Source organism: Arvicanthis niloticus, chromosome 3, assembly GCF_011762505.2.
Source record: "Arvicanthis niloticus isolate mArvNil1 chromosome 3, mArvNil1.pat.X, whole genome shotgun sequence".
Classification (NCBI taxonomy): Eukaryota; Metazoa; Chordata; class Mammalia; order Rodentia; family Muridae; genus Arvicanthis; species Arvicanthis niloticus.
Genome location: NC_047660.1, coordinates 133,206,968 through 133,226,035, shown reverse-complemented (window position 1 = coordinate 133,226,035; position 19,068 = coordinate 133,206,968). Strand labels below are relative to the sequence as shown.

Genomic DNA, 19,068 nt, shown 5'->3' with positions numbered 1-19,068 from the left:
TAATTCCTGTGGATAGCATGTCTTGACTCATTCTTTTGTAACCTTTCTCACATGCCATATGATTGACTCGGTTTACCTTCTGTGTTTGAGGCAGGGTCTCATGTTGCTGCAGGCAGTCCTTAAACTTTCCATGCACAGGAGGATGGCCTTGAACTGATCCTGCGGCCTGCACACTCTGAGTGGCTGGGCTGGCATAGACCAAAGTGCAGTTAAACTGTCCAGAGCAAAAGCACCAACACTGTAAGGATGACGCTGCCTCTTAGGAGGTAGTAGAGTGACTGTCTCTTGAATGGTTGGTTTATGTGGTGCTATTATTATTTTAATTTTCATTTAATTTCATTTTAATCCAATTCAGGGCTGCATTCTTTTTAAAATTATTATTATTTTTTATTATTCTTTTCTCCAATAGTGGTTTCCCCTTCTTTCTCTCCTCCCATGGCCCCACATCCTTTCTCTTCCATATCCCTCCTCTCCTCAGAAAAGAGCAGTTCTCCCAGGGACATGAACCAAACAGAATAAGCTACAGTAAGACCAGGCATACAGCATCACATCAAGGCTGGACAAAGCAACTCAGTAGGAGGAAAAGGGACCAATAAGTAGGCAAGAGTCAGGGAAAGCGCCCAATCTGCTCCCCTGTTAAGATTCCCACACTGACATCAAGCTACTCAGCCATAACATATATGCAGAGGACCTAGGACAGACCCATGCAGGCTCCCTGGTCTCTCTAGTTCCCATGAGTCCTGGTTAGTTGATCTATGGGCTGTGTTCTCATAGTGTGTCTCTGACCCCTCTGGCTCCTCCAACTGTTCCTCTTGGTCCTCTGCAGGACTTCCAAACTCAGCCTAATGTTTGCCTGTGGTTCTCAGCATCTGTGTTCCCATCATTCGCTGGACGAAGTCTCTCTGGTCTCTTCGATGAGGATTATGCTGGTTGGTCAAAAGTCTTATGGCTGGGCTGATGTCCCAAAGCCTCCAAAGTCCGTTGGACTTTGCCTGGTTACAGAAGATGGCCGGTTCAGAAATCTTTGCTTGGGTTACTCTCAGATTCCATGGAGTGTCTTTTGCCCTTGGTCTCCATCTGCAGGGCTGTGCTCTTGTCCAGCAAGCACACCCAGCAGAGCCACCCCCACCGCTCAGCTGTTGTTCTCTGTTCGGTCTGTTTTCGTTTTTCTTTCTTACCCAGGTTTTAAAAAAAATAATTTTTAAAAATTCTGGTTGTAAACCCTGTGTTATTTGGTGGTTTGGGGATTTGTGATAGACCCCCTTAAACTCTGAGAATCGCAGACTCAGTGTTACAGTGCCGTGCTAGAGAGCACGGTGCTGAGGCCTCCACACCCCACACCTGCCCCAGGCCTGCCCTCTATGCTGAGTCCCTCAGACCTCGCACCTGTCTTTATGTACTTTCCTTCCCTTCCACTTCTTCCGGGACATTTTGCTCCTCCTTTCTTTTGAGGACGGCTTACTTTGATCTTTGTCTTCTCTGCACTGACGCTTGGGTTGCTGGGATGCTAAGCAGTGTGGCTATGAGGAAATACCGTTATATACTTAACTGTCTTGGACTGTAATTCAGACATGTTTACTCTCTTGGGAAATATCGTCCTGTTATAAATCAGGGTTCCAGCTGCCCACTAGATAGTCATTCTCGCACATCATAAGGGACAGCCTCATCCTTACAGTGTTGGTGCTTTTTACACTTTTACAGTTTTAGTGCACTTTGGCCTAAGTCAGAACAGCCATGCTGAATTGACGTCTTTGTAGAATGTAGTTATCTACAAAGTATTTTACAACTTACCAACTTAGCCAACTTAGGGACTCTCCCTCAGAAAACAGAACCCCTACATTTCTTTCTCCCTTTTCTTCTCTTTGAAGTCTTCTTGTAGGCCGCCTTGCCTCTTGATCAGGCTGAAAGAAGTTAGATTTAGCAGATGGAGCTTAGACATTTTTAAGCACATTTTGGGGAGGGGCGGGGTGGTAACTTAGTTTAGAAACACTGAGATGTCAGAGCTGAACTAGAGTTAGGAAGGGAGAGAGACAGTCGAGATTTTAGTTCTAGAAGAGAATGTTGAGTCTGAGCTATTTGAAGAGGGCTGAGTTGAGAAGGGGAATTCCCTAGGGGGGTTGAACAACTCTGGGATTCAGGATCACATGGGAGGAAATGCCAGTTTGAGAGCCTTAGAAGTTTGAGAGCATTTGAAACAGGAGAGTGGAATCATTTATCTGAATTCAGGAGAGTTTTCTGAAACAGATTCTATTCTGTTAAACACTAGTTAACAGAGTGGTCCAGAACAGACTGGGTGTGTTTGCAAGCCACCCATTTAGGCAGAGCTGGAGACACTAAAACCTGGCTACTCTTGGGCATGTGTGCCTAGGTAGCAGTGCTGTCATGTTGGAGTGAGTAGCTCAGGCTTCTTTTCTGCTCTGCACTTGAGGTGAAACAAACTTAACAAGGAAATGGCAGGGTGGAGAGCCAGTGGAGAGCGTGGAGAAGGAAGCCCTGCCATTGCCCCTGATGACCATGCAGGCAGAACCACTATGATTAACACTCTCGAGTAGAAATAAGGCAGAGGTGGAACATAAATACCAGCTGGGCTCTCTGCAGCATGCAACCCACCCTTCTACCCTCACAGAAAATGACAGATGAGCCCCAAACCAAACTTTTGAAACCGAAACACGGTAATAGACAGAGCTGCTTGAAAATGCACAGTGGATGTATCTTGGTGTTCACTGGGCAAAGTTTGGTGCTCAGTAAACAGATGGGCGGCTGCTCTGGAAGTCTTGGGAATACCAGGTTGCCCTCATTCCTAAGGCTTAGCTCCAGGGTGGAAGAGGTGGAGAAATCCCTGCTTTTCTTGGGGGTCTGGCAGAAATCATGCTCCTCCCCTGTACTATCAGCGTTCAGTCATAATGGTTCATCCCAGTGTGTGGTAAATAATGCTGACACGTCACAGAGTAATGAAAAGCATGTGGATCATGACTGCTTTTAGCTAAAACTTCTCTAGAGATTTATTTAGGTTCTTTAATTATAGAGAGGTTTGGAGGCTTGGCATATGGCTTTAGTTTATACTTATAAATGGTGGCCTTGGGGCTGAGTGTGTGTAGAGTTGCCAGGGAGGAAGAGGAGTACATCCAGAAAAGGGATTGTGTTTTTTTTTTGGGGGGGGGGCATTCTTTTTTTTTAAAAAAACTCTTTTTTGGGGGGGCATTCTTTTGGTCATTGAAATAAGTGGAGATCTGTGTCTGTAGAGTTAAGAGCTGTGGCATTTTTGAGACTTGAGGTGGGTGTGTCTTGGAGCAAGGCAGCTTTTAAAGTGCTTAAGTATTTTGGTACATTTTCATGGCCGTTAGAAATCAGTCACTTTCTAGAGTCTTAAAAGAAAAAAAACATCCCCTTTTAGTTTTTTAATCTTATGCTAAAATTACCTCTGCCATTTAATGAATCAAGTCCTTAAGCAGTTAAGGACTGTTGGTTTTCTATATCCATGGATTCAAGCAGCCTTGGATCAGAAATACCAAGAAAGCAAATTATGTTTGCACCGAACATGTACAGACTTCTCCCTTTGTCATTATTACACATTACAGCTATTTGTAGCACTAGCATTAGACGAAGCGCTGTAGTTCTCCAGAGACAGTTTAAAGTATTCCGGGAGCTGTGCAGGGGTTATTTGGAAATACAACATTACTTTATATAAGGGGGTTGAACATCCACCATTTGGGTAGCCAAGGCGAGTTGGGAAGAGGAATGTCGGAGATGCTCAAAGAAAACAATTCTTCATAGATAACAAGGGATAATTATATTTTTATTTGGTCAGACAGAAAAAAGTAAGTCTTAGGTGTTTTGCCCACAGTAAACCCCTGGCAGAATTACTTAGTCATTTTCCCCAACCTTTTACATGTATGCATCTATGGGCCAAATGCTGTTATTTCTGTTTGAAGTAATTTTTCATTATTTGGTGCTCAAATAATAGAAACAAAGCTAATTTAGTCCTGGAACCACCAATAGAGGCCTGTATTTGACAATCCAACAATCCAGTAAATCTGTGTGGTTGGAAAACTTCTTTTGTAGTCACTGTAATGTACTTTCCTGCCTTGCATGTCAAAGAAGACGATGCAAGTGACATCTCTGAGCATGATCTGGAAGTTGGAGAAGTGGGAGGGGAGGCAGGCGAGGAAGAGAGTCCAAGCAGTGCTCTCCTTCCCTGCATGAAGGTCATGGAGAGGATGAGACTCTGGGTATTTACATGTTTTATGGAGCTCACTCACTCCAGCATTGTTCTTTTTCAGAGAAAGTGTATGTGTGCATCCATCCTGTCTTGCACTGGTCATGTTACATATTAGATTTAAAGCTGTGTGCACGACACGGGGATTAATTGGCTAGAAAGCCACTACCATGCAGGAGCTTATATTGTGGAAGGGAATAACAAGGTCTGCCTCTCTTAACTTTTATTCATACGTTTATTCCACACGTGCAAGGCCACGGATATGCCAACCACGTGAGGGTTACAGAGTAAGAGTCGGGTGGCTCAACTCCGGTACCACACAACCTAGCAGGAGATAAGATATGGAAGCTTAGACTATGTTTGAACTCTCTGCCTAGCTTCCCTGCCTCCAGCTTGCCTTCTCCAGGCTCCTTTGTCACACTGTGACCCATCTGAAGGCAGAGGCTGGCTCAGTTCTGTCTTTGTCATTTAATGCTGGTGGTACGAAGATGTATCCTTGTTTGTGCCAGTCATGTGAGATTTTTAAATGAGTAAGCATAAATGGGTTGTGGAAAATTCTAGTAAATGGAACTGTTTCTAGCTCTCAGTGCTGCCTTTTCCACTCCCACGTATAGGCCTGCAGCGGGACACCTCAGCGTGTCTTTTGTTCCTAGTTGGGACCCTGTGGAAGTGCCCCTAAAGCCTGTGTCAGCCTGCTTCCCTGGTAGTCTGGCTTTTGTTTATGCCCAGAAGCTCTTTGCCTTGCAAATTCATTCTTTGGAACTAATTTTCCACCTCTTAAGATTTCTCTTCTCCAACTCCAATCCCGACCCTCTTGGGTCGTTGTCTCGCTCTGCAGTGCTCTCCACATTAGCACGAGGCATGAGCTATTCATGTTTGTTTCTTCTCTGCTTTCCACTCAGAACTCACAAAAGAGGCTGGATGTTATTTTATATTCCCAGCTTGTTCTTGACACACGTTCAGTAAATAATGTCAACTTTCAGTAAATAATGTGTTAACCACTGGGAAGTAGGAACTTGGCAAAAGTATTTATCATATTGCCCAGAGGTTTTTTCATTTTTTTTCAATGGAAGAGGAACATTTATCTTGTTAGTAAAACTCAAGGAGGGACAGACCAACAACAGGAGGACTAGTTTCTGTGTCTTGATAGGGAAGTTCTGTCATCATAACATAGGATGATCGGCTGGGCACCAGGCAGAGGCCAAGAAGCACAGTGAACTCCGCAGTACTCACTGGGTTGTAAAGCTCTGCATTTAGCTTCATAGTAGTCACAGCTAGGTGGCATTTGAATGTATTTTGCTAATGTTTGGAAAAAATATCTTTTATTATTATATTGACGCTTCCATTTTCCATTGATAATGCTTTCTCACTATATCAAAATGCTTGAGTATATCTCTGAACAATACAGTCTCAATATTATCCAGTTGTGGACATGGCACTGAGACATTTTTTCCTTGGTTCTTTGAATTACCCAGATTTTAATAGAAAGACACGTACGCACGCATGAACGCACACACGCACACAGGCAGGCACAGGAGGGATAAGTAAAATTTCATTTTAAACTAAATAAATTAGTGTTATTTGCTTAGTAGAGAATTCATGGGAAAAGGTAAATGGACCAGAAAGGATGGATATATTGATTTGTATATTTTAAAAATTGTCAAGAAATGTGATGATTTACCTGTTCTTTGAAACGAATCACAGAGGCCCTTAGAATACCCAGAGGTACCCGATAACCACATATTAACCAGCTGAATTCCCCACATTTTGTCTTGCAGCTTTGCTTTGTCGGATGAAGCATACAGATCCCTCCGTGATCAAGATAAAGATCAGTGCATTCTCATTACTGGGGAGAGTGGAGCAGGAAAAACAGGTGAGACCACCACTAGACTGACCTTGCCCTCTCTGGAAGGCAGATGCTGCTGAGTGACAGCAGGAAAGGAGCCACATGGCCCTCAGGTAGCCCTCGGCAGCCAGGTGTCCACAGCTGCTGTGCAGGGGCAGATGGCCACAGTTGGTGTTCTGTGGGTAGCACATCTCTTATGTGAGGGGTAAAGGCACCATCAGGGTGCCAGCCAGTGTGAGTCCCACCTCTGCTTCTCAATCTTCCAATGCTGTGACCCTTTAATACGGCTCCTCCCAACCATAAAGTAATTTTCATTACTACTTCATAACTGGAATTTTGCTACTGTTAGGAATTTCAGTGTAAGTATCTGATATGCAACTCCTGTGAAAGGGTCATTTGACCCTCTTTCCCTCAATCCCAGAGGGTTTGTGACCCACAGGTTGAGAACCACTGCTCTAGAGTCTTTTGATCTTAAAGAACTAAGATTATGTAGATGTTGTCCAATACCTAAAAGGACAGGCTGTGCTTCTAATAAAAGGATTTCAATAAAACTGTAGCAGGCATTGGTTTTGTTTGTTTGTTTGTTTGTTTGTAAAAACAAGGGCAAAGGGGGTTGGGGTAGGGTGGATTTTCTTTGTAAAATGCTTCAGATGAGACTCTTATAACTGGTCTTCCTCTGAGTGTGCAGAAATGTGGTTGTGTTTCCATCTTGTATTTTATTTTAATGATTACACTTAACGCTTTCTGAGTCCTCATTGATGAAGAAAAGAAGCTTTCCCACAATCGTGCAGTCACCTGAGTCCATCTTAGCTTGGCCTTGAAAGCTTTCTTCTCATCTTCAGGATGGCTTTTCCTGTATCTGACTTCTTGCACTTTCTCAAGGGGTCCCTTTCCCACAGACCCCTGTAATGAACAGTGAATTGTGAGCTAAGTGGCCAGCTTCTTTCCTCGAGCCCTTTGGAGACATACTGCATGGATTCTTTGGGTGTGGTGCAGGCTGTGGCTGCTGAAGGGGCAGAAGTGCAGGAACCCCCAAGTCACACTAGCATAGTGTCATAGGTTGGAAGAGATTTTAGTTATAGGCCATCCCACGTAAAATCCTCCGCATGGGGCAGCCAAACCCCTTGTGGTGACGGAGTGCTTTTAACACTGTATTTGACTTACAGGTTCAACTAGTAAGTTTTTCTTCACCTACCTCTGTCTCTCAAGTGCTAGAATTTCAGTGTTCACTACCATACCCAGCCTCAAGCTAGCATTGGTGGACGAGATTATTTCAAACCTACACGTAAAACCTTTTATAAAACAAATAAACAAAACTCGCGTTCTGTTGTTCTTGTTCTAATCGAACTTTTAAGGAACTGGCACATCCTTGTTTTGCCCTTTCTCAGAGTCACTATCATAGCAGTGATCATAGCAGTAGTTACTGTACTCTGAGCATTTGAGATGTGCTTGGCACCATATTTACATTTTTATTGTGGAGAAATTGAGACACAGAATGGTTCAGCAGTTTTCCTGAATATCTCTATTACGTTACTGTTGCTTTGATAAAAATACCTTAAGGGAGAAAGGGCTTATTTTAGCTCAGATTTCTGGGTTATAGTCCATCATAGCAGGGAAGTCCTGGGAGCTTGAGAAAACTGGTTACATTATATTCACAGTCAAGAACAGAGAGGGGTGAATTAATTAACTATTGACTATTAACTATTAACTATTGTGTTCAGCTAGCCTTTTCCACTCATACAGGTCAGAATCCCTTGCTTAGGGAATGGTGCCACCCACAGTGGGCATGTCTTCCTACATCAATTAACATAAGACAATCTCTCAGCCAGCCTGCTCTAGATAATCCATTGACAGTCCCTTCCCTTTGTGATTCTGCAGTGTATCAAACTTCCCATCTCCTAGTTTCTGTAGCCTTTTAAAAGGGGGAATGATGTTTTGTGTCTACATATAGTCAAGTGATTAAATGAATCTCATTGTTGAATTTGAGGAGCTAGCCTCATGTCTAATAGAGTAATTGGCAAAAATACCAGTTCTCCTAGAAATTGCCCAGAGTTAGCTATTTTAGTTATTTATAAGGTCTATCCTAGAAGTTAATGGATTGATTTGCTTAGTGTTGGACATCTTTATCTCTCTGTAGTCTCTCCTTAGGTAGTTTCAGGTTGTCTCTAATTAATTGAATATATTCTGCATTTATACTTCCACCTGGCATTGCCTATTTAATCTAATTTTTAATATCACCCTCTCCTGTACCTTACATTCAGGTCCACGTCTATTCCCATCAGTCTTTCTCTGGAAAATACTTCACCCGAGGTTGTTCTTCCTTTCTTTTTGTTCAGATGGAGCCTCTAGTCCAAGCCACCAGCTGTGATTTCCCCTGAGTACTATTCATAGCCATTCTAAGGTTTCTCTTGTTCCCTTTGTATACCCCAATCTCTTTTATAGACATTGTTTTTTTTGGCGCTTCAGATTATGGGAACTGTAACATGAAGAGTGACCATGGGGGATGATGTGCTCTTTACTTGTCTCTTCTTGCTCTTTCACATGAAATGAAGTTAATTCCTAGAAGCCACCACAGTATCCTGTCTCTTGAGGATGGCCAGTGTAACTGGTGGTGAACAGCACAGAGCTGTGTAAATGTTGATGCAGTGGCTTATTTATTTCTTTAGCCTTAAAAGCATAAGATGCGTGCCTTTGGCATGCTGGTCTGCTTGCTTGTTGTCTTTATCTGGTGATGCGGTAGCCCTTACAGCAGGGCTCTGTACTCTGACTGTACCTCATGCGTCTGTCTCATCTTGTCCTTTTTGATTATGTCCGGCAGTCCACCCGTTTGTTTCTGAGAGCCCCCTTTCTGTTTTCTCTTGGAAGAAATTCTTTATGTAGTGTTTTTTTGTGACTAATGCCTTTTAAAAAGGGTATTCGGACTATATCACTCGTTCTTAAGTGAGTAATTTGGAAGTGGGCTGTGGTCACTTCAATCCACTAGACTCTAAAATGCAATAAATCCCAGGATTTGTGTTGTTTAAGTCTCTGTCTTATGGACTTATTTATGAGAAAATGAAATGATAGAAGTTAAATATAGAGATTGTATTATGAGGAATTTGGGAAGGAGGAGAGAACCCAGACTGCATTTGAAATCATTGTATTCACAAGTTTAACAATTTTAGTTCTGCACACATGCAGCCATTTAACTTCTGTTAGTAGGATAGAATTGTCATTTACAAAGAGTCTAACATGTGTATTACATAGAGTGTTTCATTTAGAGTAGTCTCTGACTTAAGTAGTTAGATAGCTGAGTAGTTTAGATAGAACTGCCATGGAGTGTCAGAGGGCTTTTTTATATGAAGTAATTAATTTAACTGGGCCATAAAACCCCCTTGGCAGATGACGATGTTATTAGTCGTAAACACTGGAGATTCTCGTATGCTACTGGGTTACATAATATGGGCTTTTAGGGAGAGCCATGAACTCTTTGAGTGCTATGGGGGTGCTGTTTAATTCATCACTGCTGTGCTAAATAAAAAATTCATCATGCCTTTTAAAAGTGCCCAGCTATTTCTAGGCAGTGAACTTGGGAGTTCACTTCTGTGAATTCAGATCCTTCGTGGCAAACTATTCAAGCTTCAGGATAGGGAGCACAAACTGTTCAAGCTTCGGGAGGCAGCACATGAGGTAGCCATCAGATCTGCATGTCTCCGAGGACATGGGTACATTCTGCACCTGAAACCACTGTTCTGACATAAGCAAACATTCTAAGTTATTCAGTTGCTAGCTTTACGGATCCATCAGTTTCTAGGAAATCATCAGCTGTCTGCTTGCAGAGGTTTGGAGTCTGTCTCGCTCATCAAGATCTTTGGGGCTAAACCCCAAATGACCTGGTTCCAGTTTATGTGCACAGTCGTTCTCCGACTGCAGTCTCTGACTTAAGCATTGAAAACATCATGTTGGAGCAGAACAACTAAGCAGGCTCAGGGCCAAGATGCACCATGCTCTGTTCTGCTTCTTCCTGACACAAGTATTTTATATAAATCATCATGGAGGCTGTGGCTCTCTCAAGAGATAGATTACATATGATTTTCTTTCAGGGAAAATGTTACAAGGCATACTTCTCTTGTAGTAGAGCCTGCATCTCTCTTTCGCCTCTCTTTCTACATTTTATTCATTTATTTGTTTGTGTGTGTGTGTGTGTATGTGTGTGTCTGTGTGACACGTGTGCCATGTCACACATGTAGAGATCAGAGAATAACTAGTGGGAATTGAGTCTTCCACCATGTGGGTCTCAAGTATCCAACTCTGGCTGCCCCGCTTGGCTGCAAGCACCTTTACTCATTAAGCTGTTTTGCTGGCCCCATGACTGTATTTCTTATCAAAACAATTCTCGTCTTTTGTTTTCATTGATGTAGTTCCTGGTTGCCTGTCTGATTGGTTTGGATATGCTGTAGCTGGATTGTGAAGGCCTGGGGACCCTGAAGGAGATGTTCTTCTAAGCAGCAGAAGGGTTGTTTCACTGAACACAAACATGGCTTCACTGGTGTAGCTGTTTTTACTTGTTTGTTGAGACAGGATCTCACTATAGAGCCCTGGTTGTCCTGGAAGGCTGGTCTTGAACTCAGAGATTCACCTGCCTCAGTCTCCTGAGTGCTGGAATTAAAGGTGTGCACCACCACCACCTGGCAGGCATTCTTATTCTTAATGTTTCTCAAACACCAGACCTGTGTAACAGCTGGGTCCCTAGAACATCTTAAACGTTTTAATGAACAGGACAGAGAGGTAGAGAACTCCTGCCCCCACTCTGTGTGTGTGTGTGTGTGTGGCACACACACACACACACACACGGTTTATCTGACCTCATGTGACATGCATGCTATTACATGTATCTGTGAACGCAACTCTTGCAAATGCCTATTAATTCTTACACAGATTTACTAAAGCTTTGTGACCAAAAGCTTAAAATAAGTTTGCTTACACTCACAGCCCTGTCTGCCCAGTCCTGAGACTGAATCCAAACCGAGCCCACTCGGTGAATTCTTAGGGGTTTAATGCTTTAGGGAGTCCCATGTTCAGGGTCATGTGTCTGTTTTTTTTTTCCCCTTTTTCATTTACCTACCACCATTATAAAATACTCTCTCAATAAAAGTTATTGTATGTGAATTCATTTTAACTTTGGTTATGGGACACATATGTAATAACATTATTCAAACCCAAGGCCAAGTGCCAACGAATACGGACAGGTCAGTTATTTTTCCCCTTATAGTCCTTTACAGTCTCCAGAATAAGGTATCTATAAGGTCTTTTCATTCCCTGTAGGAATTAACTATGGCTTAGACATCCTGAGCTCGACGTATCTGACTGCAGGTCACTTGTCTGGTGATGCAGAGTACGTGCTAAACCCTAATCGCCCTACCATGCTCTAGGAGAAGTGATTCTGGCCTTGAAAATCATATTTTGTCCAGCTGCTAACAGAACTGCAGGTTCAGGTTTCATGTAGACATAAATTTAAACACGCCTGGGTTTGATAACACGATGCAGTCCTCAGTGATTCTAAGCTGTGCGGTTATACTGTGCTAAGTTTAAGGCTGTATTTGTAGACTTACCAGTCAGTAATTAAAAAACTAGACTTTGAACCCTGGAGGATGGTATCCAGATCTTCCCTATCTTCAGCAGTATGTGTTTCCTTTATAGGGGTTATTACATGAAGATTTAGTTTTTATAAATACATAAAGATTTGAATACAGATTCAAATTCATTCAAACTTTAGAGCTTAAAGGAGAGGAAGCTGAATGCCTCATGTGATAAGCATGGTCTCCTGTTCCCAGCATGGCAAGGCCTGGAAACGTCCACACAACACAGCCATGCAGCTTGTCCTTACATTTACTGGTGTTTTTAAAAGTAGCGGCTATCTCATGAACTACTTGTGTTAAAGATCAGATATTATGTCGGTGAAAAAAATGTAGGAGTTAATCTTTTTTAGACAGCATGGCTTTATTTGAAAAAAAATGTGCATGTCTTTGTGTGTGAAGGCATGGTATGGCGGTCAGAGGACAGCTCCAGGGGCTGCCACTTACCCTCCACCTTGTGACTTCTGCATGGGCTACAAGGATCTCAACCAAGGTTGTCGGGCCTGAGCAGCAAGCGTTTTTACCCCACTGAGCCTTCTCTCTGGCCTCCTGCAAAAATTTATTTTTAATTCCTGTTTCTAGAAATGAATTATTAAAATGAGTTGTGTAGTAGAATTCCTTAAGGAAATTAAGAATGTGAGCATAGATACTTTCTACCAACTTATTTGTTAAAAAATAATAATTTATTTTAATAATAAATTTTAATAATTTATTTGTTAAGAAATAATTTGTTAAAACTTGAGTTATATCCTTGAAATGTACTTAAAAACTGTCAGGATTGTTTAAGGATATTTTAAAGCTAGTAAAAGTGCCTACCTTGCATTGAATTAAACCATCTCTACCTGTTCTTAGGTTCTGTAGGTTTATGTGCATTGTAACAGGTAAGGTAAGCCCAATGGACGTTGCACGAGATCTGCTTCCAGACTCAATCCTGCCTCTTTCTGGGCCATCCATAGGCTCCAAGAGGCCACATCAGGTCTAGTGTCACCAGTGAGCCATTGTGGTTGAGTCTCAAGTTTGAGGCTTGACTGAAGAAAACTCCAGTTACTGAGATAAACAAAGTAGCCTGCGGCTTTTATGTTTTATTTTAGTTTAACTAACAGAAAACTTACCTGTTATTTTATTTAAAGCATATTCTGTTTAAGAGAGTTATTTTGCTATAAATAGATTCAGTTTGCTAGCTTTGTAAAGAGAAGGACCAAAAGTTTATCTCTAACAGGAGACAATCCCTAGTATATACGACTGTAATGGTATGTAGTAGGGCAATGAAAGTACTCTGGAGACAGAAAGTGAGGAAGAGCCAGGAAGCGTGTTGTGTGACAGTGACTGTAGATGTAGTCACCATCTGCACAGAGTTCCTGTGCAGAGCCCAAGACCCAGCAGATAGGATGTCAGCATCCATCAGATCTAGAAAGAGGAGTGCCAGTTCAAATCAAGGGTAGAGGGAAACTTGGCCACTAAAGACTCAAGGGAAATACAGTAATTATACAGCAAATCCCTGAGAATAATGAGATACGTGTTTGGGGACTGTCTTAGTTAGGGTTTCCATTGTTGTGAAGAGACACCATGACCACAGCAACTCTTAACTCATTTAATTGGGGCTGGCTTACAGTTTTCAGAGGTTCAGTCCGTTATCATCACGGTGGGAAACACCGTGGGGAAGCATGCAGACAGACATGGTGCTGGAGAAGCCAAGATGTCTACATCTTGATCCTCAGGCAGCATAAGGAGACTGTGTATCATACTGGGCAGAGCTTGAGCATAAGAGACCTGTCCCCATAGTCACACACTTCCTCCAACGAGGCCCTAGCTCCCAATAGTGCCAGTCCCTGGGGGGGCAAGCATTCAAACACACGAGTCTATGGGGCCATTCCTATTCAAACCACACAGGGACTTTGAATAAAGGCTATCTCATGTGATCTTGCAATGATAAAATAGTCATTGCACTTTTATGCTTGTTAAAGGGAAGTAGCAACAGTGGATCATCACAGACTACTAGAGCGTTTGTATGGGTCCATTTGGATTACCCAGAAAGGAAACTGGATTGAGATTTAACTGTAGTATACACCCTCTACCTATAGTTCTTAAGGCTCCCCCAGTTTCTTTCTTTCTTTCCTCATGCCATAAATGCTAGTACTCCCAGAGGACACCAGAGCCTTATGACCTCTGTAGATTCTTGGAGCATCTCACTTCCTATTGTTCAGGCATCCACATGTACATTCAAATGCTGTTCAGCTTGCCCATCCATTGTTTGCCCTGGAGAGACGGTACTATACTCAATCTATAACGCTGCCCAAGACAAACAGTCATGTCAGGGTAGCCTTAGTGCATCCATTTGCAGGTGCATCATCCCATACCTGAGACGGGCTTCCTGCCCATAGATAGTAGTACCAAATAAAGATTTAAAACAGTGCTAGCCTTGCATACCCTGACTGCCCAGATCAGTGCATCTTGTTCTGCTGGCTCTTAGTCGAGCATCTCCCAGATGTTGACCATGGATTGTTGAAACTAGACATAAGGGGAGACTCCGTGGCAAATAAACTTGAAGGAAATGCAACATTCTAGAGCCCCTTTGGAGTTCTGCAACGTGCAGGAGCATAAGAAAGGCTCTAAGAAGCCCTCTGATAGGGACACTTGCTTCACTGTACTTCCCTCACTGGGGTCCACATTCATTAGCCTTGCATCACCTTCTCTTTGAACACATGTTGATAGGCTATCCCTTGGAATTAAGTGTTAAAGGAGGTGGTTCTGTGTAGAAGATGTTTTGAGAGTCATTGACTGGCAAGAAGAATTAAAAAACAGAAATAGATCTTGTCCCTCTCCCCACATTAGCTAAGAATTATCTGCTCTGTGTGATGGTTTTTTTTTTTTTTAATCAGCATGACTTTCAGGGTTACTTATAAAATGTACAAAAGTGACTGCCCAAGAAGGATTGGAAGTCTCCTTTAGTTGCTCACTTTTGGAACTGAAGAATAATCAGTCTGACCTAATTGTGAACAAACTGATTTGACTCAGAAACTATTTTGAAGGAAAGCAGCTCTTTTAAACTTCAGAAATACATTTGGCAAAGATGTACAGATGCCCAAGTTATTTTTGGCTTGAATCACGGAAAGAACATACTTGTATGTGCTCGATTCCTCTGAATGTGATTCTCCTGAGGTTTTTGTTGACCATGTAACTCAGCTTTTGTTTTTAACAGCTCAGAAATAAGCTTCAAGCGCAAGCACATTCTAACTGAATTGATGATATGTCAGTTTAAAATGCTCAGCTGAAAGCGTTTCCAAAACCGTAAAGATGTTTGGAAACGCAGCTAGTGAATCCTCTCTCCAAAGATGATTCAAAGATTCTTTAGAATTGAGTAACATGGCTGTTTCCCTCCACAGAGGCCAGCAAGCTTGTCATGTCCTATGTCGCTGCAGTGTGTGGAAAAGGAGCAGAAGTTAATCAGGTCAAGGAGCAGCTTCTCCAGTCCAACCCTGTCCTGGAAGGTAAGGATTTCATGTTTGGTCCTTGTGATTCAAATAGCAACTGTGTTTTCGGTTTACTTCAACTGCCCAATGTTCAGGGAGGGAAGAGGACACAGTTCAGGCCAAAGCCTGTTGAGGAATTAAGCCCCGTCCTTGTGAGGCTTTGTTTCAAGTACTTCAAAGAGGCAATCGCTTACTCATGGAAAAGGAACTTTCCCATTTAAAAATATTTTTGCCCTTCAATTTTTATTTAATGTACTTTGGTTTGCTTTTAAGAAATTGACTGGTTTTTTTTGCAGTTGATGGTGCAGTGGTGTTTTATCATTCATGGCACTGTCTGTGGCTGGTTATGTCTGTTGTCATGGAAATCAAAAGACTAAGGAAAGCTCCAGTGCTATCTATTTCTCCCAGACTCTGTTGTTAGCTCTCCGGTAACTAGCTCATATTCTTGAAGGTTAGAAATCTAAGAACAAAATCCTACTAAGGTAGGTTTCATTTGTAGATCTCTCTCATCTTAGAGGCAACTCCCACCTTGATGTTCATGTGAGCTCTTCTTTCTGTGTTTCTTGGGAACACAACCAGAAGTGAGCTCCCTGGTGTCCCTTATCCATGCTCCAGGTGCCAGTTACACCCTTGTACCTGTTGGGATAAAACATGTCTCCAAACATCGGCACTGTCCCCCAGGGAGTCAGAATCACACTTTTAGAATCTGGGCTGGAGGAATAGTGTGGCTCAACCCATTGCTGCGAGCACAGAAGGACAAGGCTGAAGGCTAATGAAAGCAGAGCTGTCTTGGGGTTGGTAGGTAACCCCTGACATGGAGGGTCACAGTCCCTCCCTGTTGCCTTTTCTACTCTTGCTGGGCCCCTCCTTTCCTCTGGGAAGTCTTCTTGAACTCTGAACATTGACTATGACTTTGTGCTTCAAAAAAACCATGGTGCCTACCTACTGAGGTGCCTGACTGGCAACATAGGAGAGGCATGGAGCCCAGTAGGCTGTTACATTTTGACCTCTACTCCATTTAATGCCTTAACTGGTAGAGTATGTAAGAAGTGGCGTCTCCACATTTTATTGATCTGAGATCTGGCCTTTTTGCTCCCTGCTTTTGCTTTTAGGTTATGTGCTCTGCCTGGGCTGTATTTCTGCACGAGCTTATTTTAGGAATGCTGTGGTTGAAAGGACCAACGTAGCGGAATGCTGCAGCTTGCAGTTTTTGACTAGGATCTTTTTATTTGGTGGTATTTGAAATGAGGCTGCAGTGCAGGAAATGGAAGAAATGTCCACTGTGGGTGTGTGCTATCTTTTATGGGAACGCTTTGCTTTTTAACTGGAGCAGCTACTGTACATGAACATTTAGAACAACGAACTTTGTAAAAAACAAACAAACAAACAAAACAAAAACAAAAAAACCAACCAACAACTGTGGAATTTGTCTCGGGTGTTCGATAATGGAACACTTGTTTTAGATTTCCAGACTCACAGTAAAAGACTGGAGTGTTTTGGGTTGTGTTTGGTAATATGCAGCTCAGACTTGTTTGAGGAAAAAGATGGTTTATGGCTTGCAGATGGGGCTCTGAAGCGAGTTCTGGAGCAGTCCTTCACTTCCTCCTAACTGTCAAGCCACAGGACACTGATCTTCATGTGTCAGCATCTTGAGCTGGCCTTGGGTCCTCTACTAATTAATTGACTTGGCAGGCCTATATTTCAAACCTGGCGTAAAGGATGAGTCCATAAATGCATGGGAAATGTCACAGTTTAATGGGGACCAGGTCAGGGATCCACTGTCATCAAGGTTGCGTTCACAGCTGACTTTTGGTTGGCCGTGGATCTGTGAGGATCGCCTCGTCCTCAGCGTGTTTCCTTCGGCGAGTGTTTCCACTGCTTCCTCTCTCAGTGTCCAGCATGTCAGCCTATCTTCTTTTGAAGTGAGCATTTGGTGTCAGGAACTTATCAAACCATACTTGACTCAAGCATCTTTAATATAAGGCATCTTCTCTGTTGACTTTGTAAATTTTGTCTTAACCTATCTTGAGCCAACTGTGTGGTATTTCTTTTTTATTGAAATATAGGTCTGGCTAGCCTAGAACTTACTATGTAGAACAGGCTGGCATTCAGCTCACAGAGATCTGCTTCTGCATGTTGGGGTTAAATGCTTGCACCACTGCACCCAGCCAATTACATGTTTTTAAGTAACAAGCTTGATACAGGACCAGTGAGACGACTCAGTGGGATAAAAGTATTTGCCACCAAGCCCGATTTCCTGAGTTCAGTCCTCAGCACCTACCTGGTAGGAGAGAACCAACTGTTTTAAATTATCCTCTGACTTCCTCGTGCCCACCTCCAATAAATAATAAACCAACAAACACATGGTTTTTAAAAGACATAAAACATTGATTTAACAAGAAATATCACACATAGGGTTTGGCTGCTAAGTGGTCGAAGTTGGTCTCCCCTAAGAATACCTCGTCTTCTCCAGGTGCTGCTTTCAGGACTAGGTGGCCTTTCAAGGTCTTGTGATCTGTGACACTTCCTTGTCATCCCAATCCTTGCCTCCATTTAACTTGACTAAGCCATGGAGGCTTCAGAAATGCCGTATCTAGCCTTTTATTCAAAAGGTTCATTTCATGTAACTACATCTTCAGGAATGGTGCTGCTAGTCTCACCCAGTTGCCACTCCTCGTCACCAAAACAGCTTGGGTTGGAGCGGGGCTTGGTAGAAATGCAGAGTTTTGTGTGTTCCAGGCTGTACTGGGCCAGAGTACCCTCATACAAGAGCCATATGTGCCTGGGTTCCCTCCAGGGTTTGGGATGTTCTGTCAGGGCATCCACAGGGAGCCTCTCTGCGTATGTGACTTATACCAACACTACTCTGTTCTCTGTTTCCATCACCTCAGTTTGGCTGGTGTTTGTGCACAGGCTTGGTGAAACAGTTCATTCGCCTGTCACTGTGCCTGGGGCAGAAGCACTCTGCACTTCTTTCAAAGGGAGTCCCAGGGCAGCTTGGTGTTCTTGAAGCGACTAAGATCAAAACAGACTTGAGCTGTGTGTTTTGGGTTACTTTAGTTCCCTTTATGTTCTACAAAGCCTCATGTAGGTCTGCCTGTTGGGCATGAGCTAACAAAGTGTGTATTGTTTTTATCTTATTTTAAATGAGTCATTTTCTGACTCCCAGTATAGTTCTTACAGTACTGTAGTTATGTAATCACATTTACATAAATAGCTTTATTTCAGAGTTAAACAGTTTTCAGTTTCACATGCCTCCCGCAGTCTATATTCCTCACCCACGTGCATCAAACCTATAATAATAGAAAATGATTTCTGAAACAACCCTACTGGTAGTTTGGACGGAGAACTAGGCACCTGCTTGCTGCTTACTAGTTAAACAGTGTCGACCTAGGCAAGATTAAATTTAGAGTAATACTTGAAACAATGCCAAGATTCAAGACTGTCCCTTGCTCTGTTTTCTGTGTATTTCTAATCACTGAGGGAAGTTTCAGAAACTTATAAAATTTCTGCTAGACATATTTGCGTGGGAATTGTGTGTAGAAATGCCATCACGGCAAGCTGTGCTTGCCAGGGTTATTGCTGTCCACTGCTACAGTGCTTTATGTTTCTGCTCCGAATTATTTTTTTCTATCAGCTTTAATGATGCATCTGTTTCTTTCTCACTAGCTTTTGGAAATGCCAAGACTGTAAGGAATGACAACTCATCTAGATTCGTAAGTATTTGTATAAGCTTAAGTGCTAACACTAATATTTAGCCCATGTGTGTTTAAACAAGCAGATGTTTAATATTTCTTAATACACACATCTTTAAAGTCAGAAGGCACCCAGCCCCAGTCAAGACCACTATCAGTTCTATGAAAGTTCTTTGTTTTGTTCTATTTTCTGAGATTTTTTTTCTTTTCAGTTTTTTTTTTTTTA

The 19,068-nt window shown here is 42.5% G+C and overlaps 1 protein-coding gene across 7 annotated transcripts in view; it reads left to right on the top strand.

Moving 5' to 3' along the window:
• Positions 1-19,068, top strand: part of Myo1b (myosin IB) — a 161,221-nt gene that overhangs the window by 71,583 nt on the left and 70,570 nt on the right. For all 7 annotated transcript variants that reach the window (XM_034497897.2, XM_034497899.2, XM_076931924.1 and 4 more), the window contains exons 4-6: positions 5,995-6,089; positions 15,061-15,165; positions 18,817-18,863. In XM_034497897.2, the coding sequence (XP_034353788.1) occupies positions 5,995-6,089; positions 15,061-15,165; positions 18,817-18,863 (247 nt within the window). The remainder of the gene's footprint in view (positions 1-5,994; positions 6,090-15,060; positions 15,166-18,816; positions 18,864-19,068) is intronic.